Source organism: Momordica charantia (genome assembly GCF_013281855.1).
Source record: "Momordica charantia cultivar OHB3-1 chromosome 1 unlocalized genomic scaffold, Mcharantia_2.0 BLBB01000001.1, whole genome shotgun sequence".
In the NCBI taxonomy this organism is placed as follows: domain Eukaryota; kingdom Viridiplantae; phylum Streptophyta; class Magnoliopsida; order Cucurbitales; family Cucurbitaceae; genus Momordica; species Momordica charantia.
Genome location: NW_028275157.1, coordinates 1,717,795 through 1,720,480, shown reverse-complemented (window position 1 = coordinate 1,720,480; position 2,686 = coordinate 1,717,795). Strand labels below are relative to the sequence as shown.

General features: G+C 39.3%; 1 protein-coding gene across 1 annotated transcript; it reads left to right on the top strand.

Annotated features, from left to right (window-relative positions):
• The first annotated feature begins 337 nt into the window (after positions 1 to 337).
• Positions 338 to 1,498, top strand: LOC111025516 (uncharacterized). Its single transcript, XM_022303382.1, has one exon. It carries the CDS (start codon positions 338 to 340, stop codon positions 1,496 to 1,498), a length of 1,161 nt encoding a protein of 386 aa, XP_022159074.1.
• The last annotated feature ends 1,188 nt before the right edge of the window (positions 1,499 to 2,686 follow it).

Below are 2,686 nucleotides of genomic sequence, written 5' to 3'. Positions count from 1 at the left end.
TCTATTTTATTAAATTATAAAACGTGCATTTCAACCATCAATTATTTTTATCCTAAACCCGATTGCTCATTCGAGTAATTCGCAGAACATATTTTTAAAATAAACTAGTCCCTGTGGAGACGAACTTGGAATATTTCCAGATTATTACTTGTGACAGTGTGTACTTGCACTTATCCTATAGCTATTAAGCAGAGGCGCAAAAAGTTTTTGGCGCCGTTGCCGGGGACTCTGTTTATGATAATTTTTGTTCTTTGTGAATTGTTTGTGTGTGTGATCACTATATCGTTTATGTTCTGAGAGTATCTGCTTATCTAACCTCAGAGGTGTGTATCAGTGTATGAGCACAAATTCATTTTTGTTACCTTACGAGCCAGAGATCGAGAAAACCTGCAAGAGGTTAAGACGTGAACAGAGACTGAAAAAACAGCAAGCAAAAATCCAAAAAGAGAAAGAACGTGAGCACTTCAACAAAATGGCAGAAAATGTAATGCCAAACCCAATTCACATGGCTGACCAAAGAGACCGTGCAATGCGAGATTATGCAGCCACAATATTAGAGGACCTGAACTCTAGCGTTATGAATCCAGTTCCAACAGATGCCCAATTTGAATTTAAGCCAATGATGCTTCAAATGTTAAACACTATTGGCCAGTTTGGGGGGCCTGAACATGAAGATCCACGCTCTCACCTTAAATCTTTTATTAAAGTTGCTAACACTTTTAGATTACCTGGAATCTCTGATGATGCATTAAGACTCACATTATTCCTTTTTTCTCTTTTAGGCCAAGCAATAGCGTGGCTGAATGCCTTCCTGTCAGACACCATTACCACATGGAGCGATATGGTGGATAAATTTCTTGTTAAGTACTTCCCACCGACAAGGAATGCAGATGTTCGGGAAGAGATTATCTCATTCAGACAAAAGAAGAATGAGGCGGTAAACGTTGCTTGGGAACGTTTCAAAGATCTAATAAGGAATTGTCCAAATATTAGAATCCTAGCGTGCGTACAAATTGAACATTTCTTTAGAGGTTGCGATATACCGACTAAGATGATGCTTAATGGGGCCGCAAATGGGAAATTTACATCAAAATCTTTCAACAAGATAGTGGAGATTCTGGACCAGCTATCTGAACACAATGATCAATGGTGCTCGGAGAGATCAAGGACCCAATCAAAACGAGCAGATCCAACAGGCGTGCCAGCCTTAGATAATATGACGTCTATGCAAAAACAAATTGACACCATCACTCAAATGTTGAAGAACATAGAAAAGAACAATGCGGCTGCCGCGTCAGCCCCAGCAACAACCAATCCTTCTCCTGTTTACGAAATAGCTGAATTTACTTGTTATTATTGTGCAGATCTACATCCATCTGAAAATTGCCCTTCCAACCCTTGTTTTATGTATTATGTAGGTCAAATGAATCAACAAAAATTCAATCCTTATTCGAACACATACAATTTGGGATGGAAGCAGCATCCTAATTTCTCATAGAGTGGCAAGGAAGTTCCAGTGGTACGAGACAGAATCAACAATACAAGCAAGCTTATACCCCACCTGGATTTCCAAATTCACCGGCTTTTCCACGAACTCCACATCAATACAACCAACAGAAAAATTATGTGCAACCGGCACAACAAAACTTGAGTAACGTGGAGATTTTAATGAAGGAATTCATAACCAAGAACGATGCCACAATGAAGGAATTAATGACTAGGACTAATGCTACCATGAAGGACATAAAGAATACCATGAAGGACATGAAGGATGTGAAGGATTACATTGGCAAAAATGACGTTACGGTAAGAAATTTAGAGATGCAATTGGGACAACTTGCGAATGAGGTAAGGACAAGACCCCAGGTTCATTACCGAGCAGTACAGAAGAGCCAAGAAGAATAGGAAAAGAGCATTGCAACTCCATTGCAACAAGGAGTGGACTAACATATGAAGGACCTCGAATGCCAGATGAATCTTCGCGTAGCCCTTCGAGAGAGGAAGACACACAGGCCGTACCTGACAAAATAGTAGAACCAGAGGTAAGTGTGCCGGTTGCTCCGCAGGTAAGTACTGCTATACCACCTCCTCTTTTTCCCCAACGTTTAATAAAGAAAACTCAGAATAGTAATTTTCGGAAATTTTTCAATATCTTGAAACAACTACATATTAATATCCCTCTAGTTGATGCTCTTGAACAAATGCCTAATTATGCTAAATTTCTGAAAGATATTATCTCTAGGAGAACACGAAACAATGGCGTTAACTAAATGTAGTAGTGATGCCTTAAGGAATCCACTACCGGTTAAATATAAAGATCCTGGAAGTTTCACTATTCCATGTTCAATAAGAGGGAAAAACTTAGGGAGAGCACTATGCGACCTCGGAGCGAGTATAAATTTAATGCCCTTATCCCTTTTTAGGAAACTTAACATAGGAGAAGCTCGCCCAACAACTGTAACCCTCCATTTTGAGAATAGGTCCATTAGAAAACTTGAGGGAAAAATAGAGGATGAACTAGTAAAAGTTGACAAGTTCATTTTTCCTGCAGATTTCATTATTTTAGATTGTGAAGCAGACTTGGAAGTGCCAATAATACTTAGGCGACCGTTTCTCGCAACGGGAGATACAATATTCAACGTAAGGAAAGGCGAGATTACAATGAAAGTCAATGACGAGCAAGTAA

Coding starts and splice junctions, on each gene's coding strand:
- LOC111025516 (XM_022303382.1), top strand. CDS start 338: ATGAGCACAAATTCATTTTTGTTACCTTACGAGCCAGAGATCGAGAAA.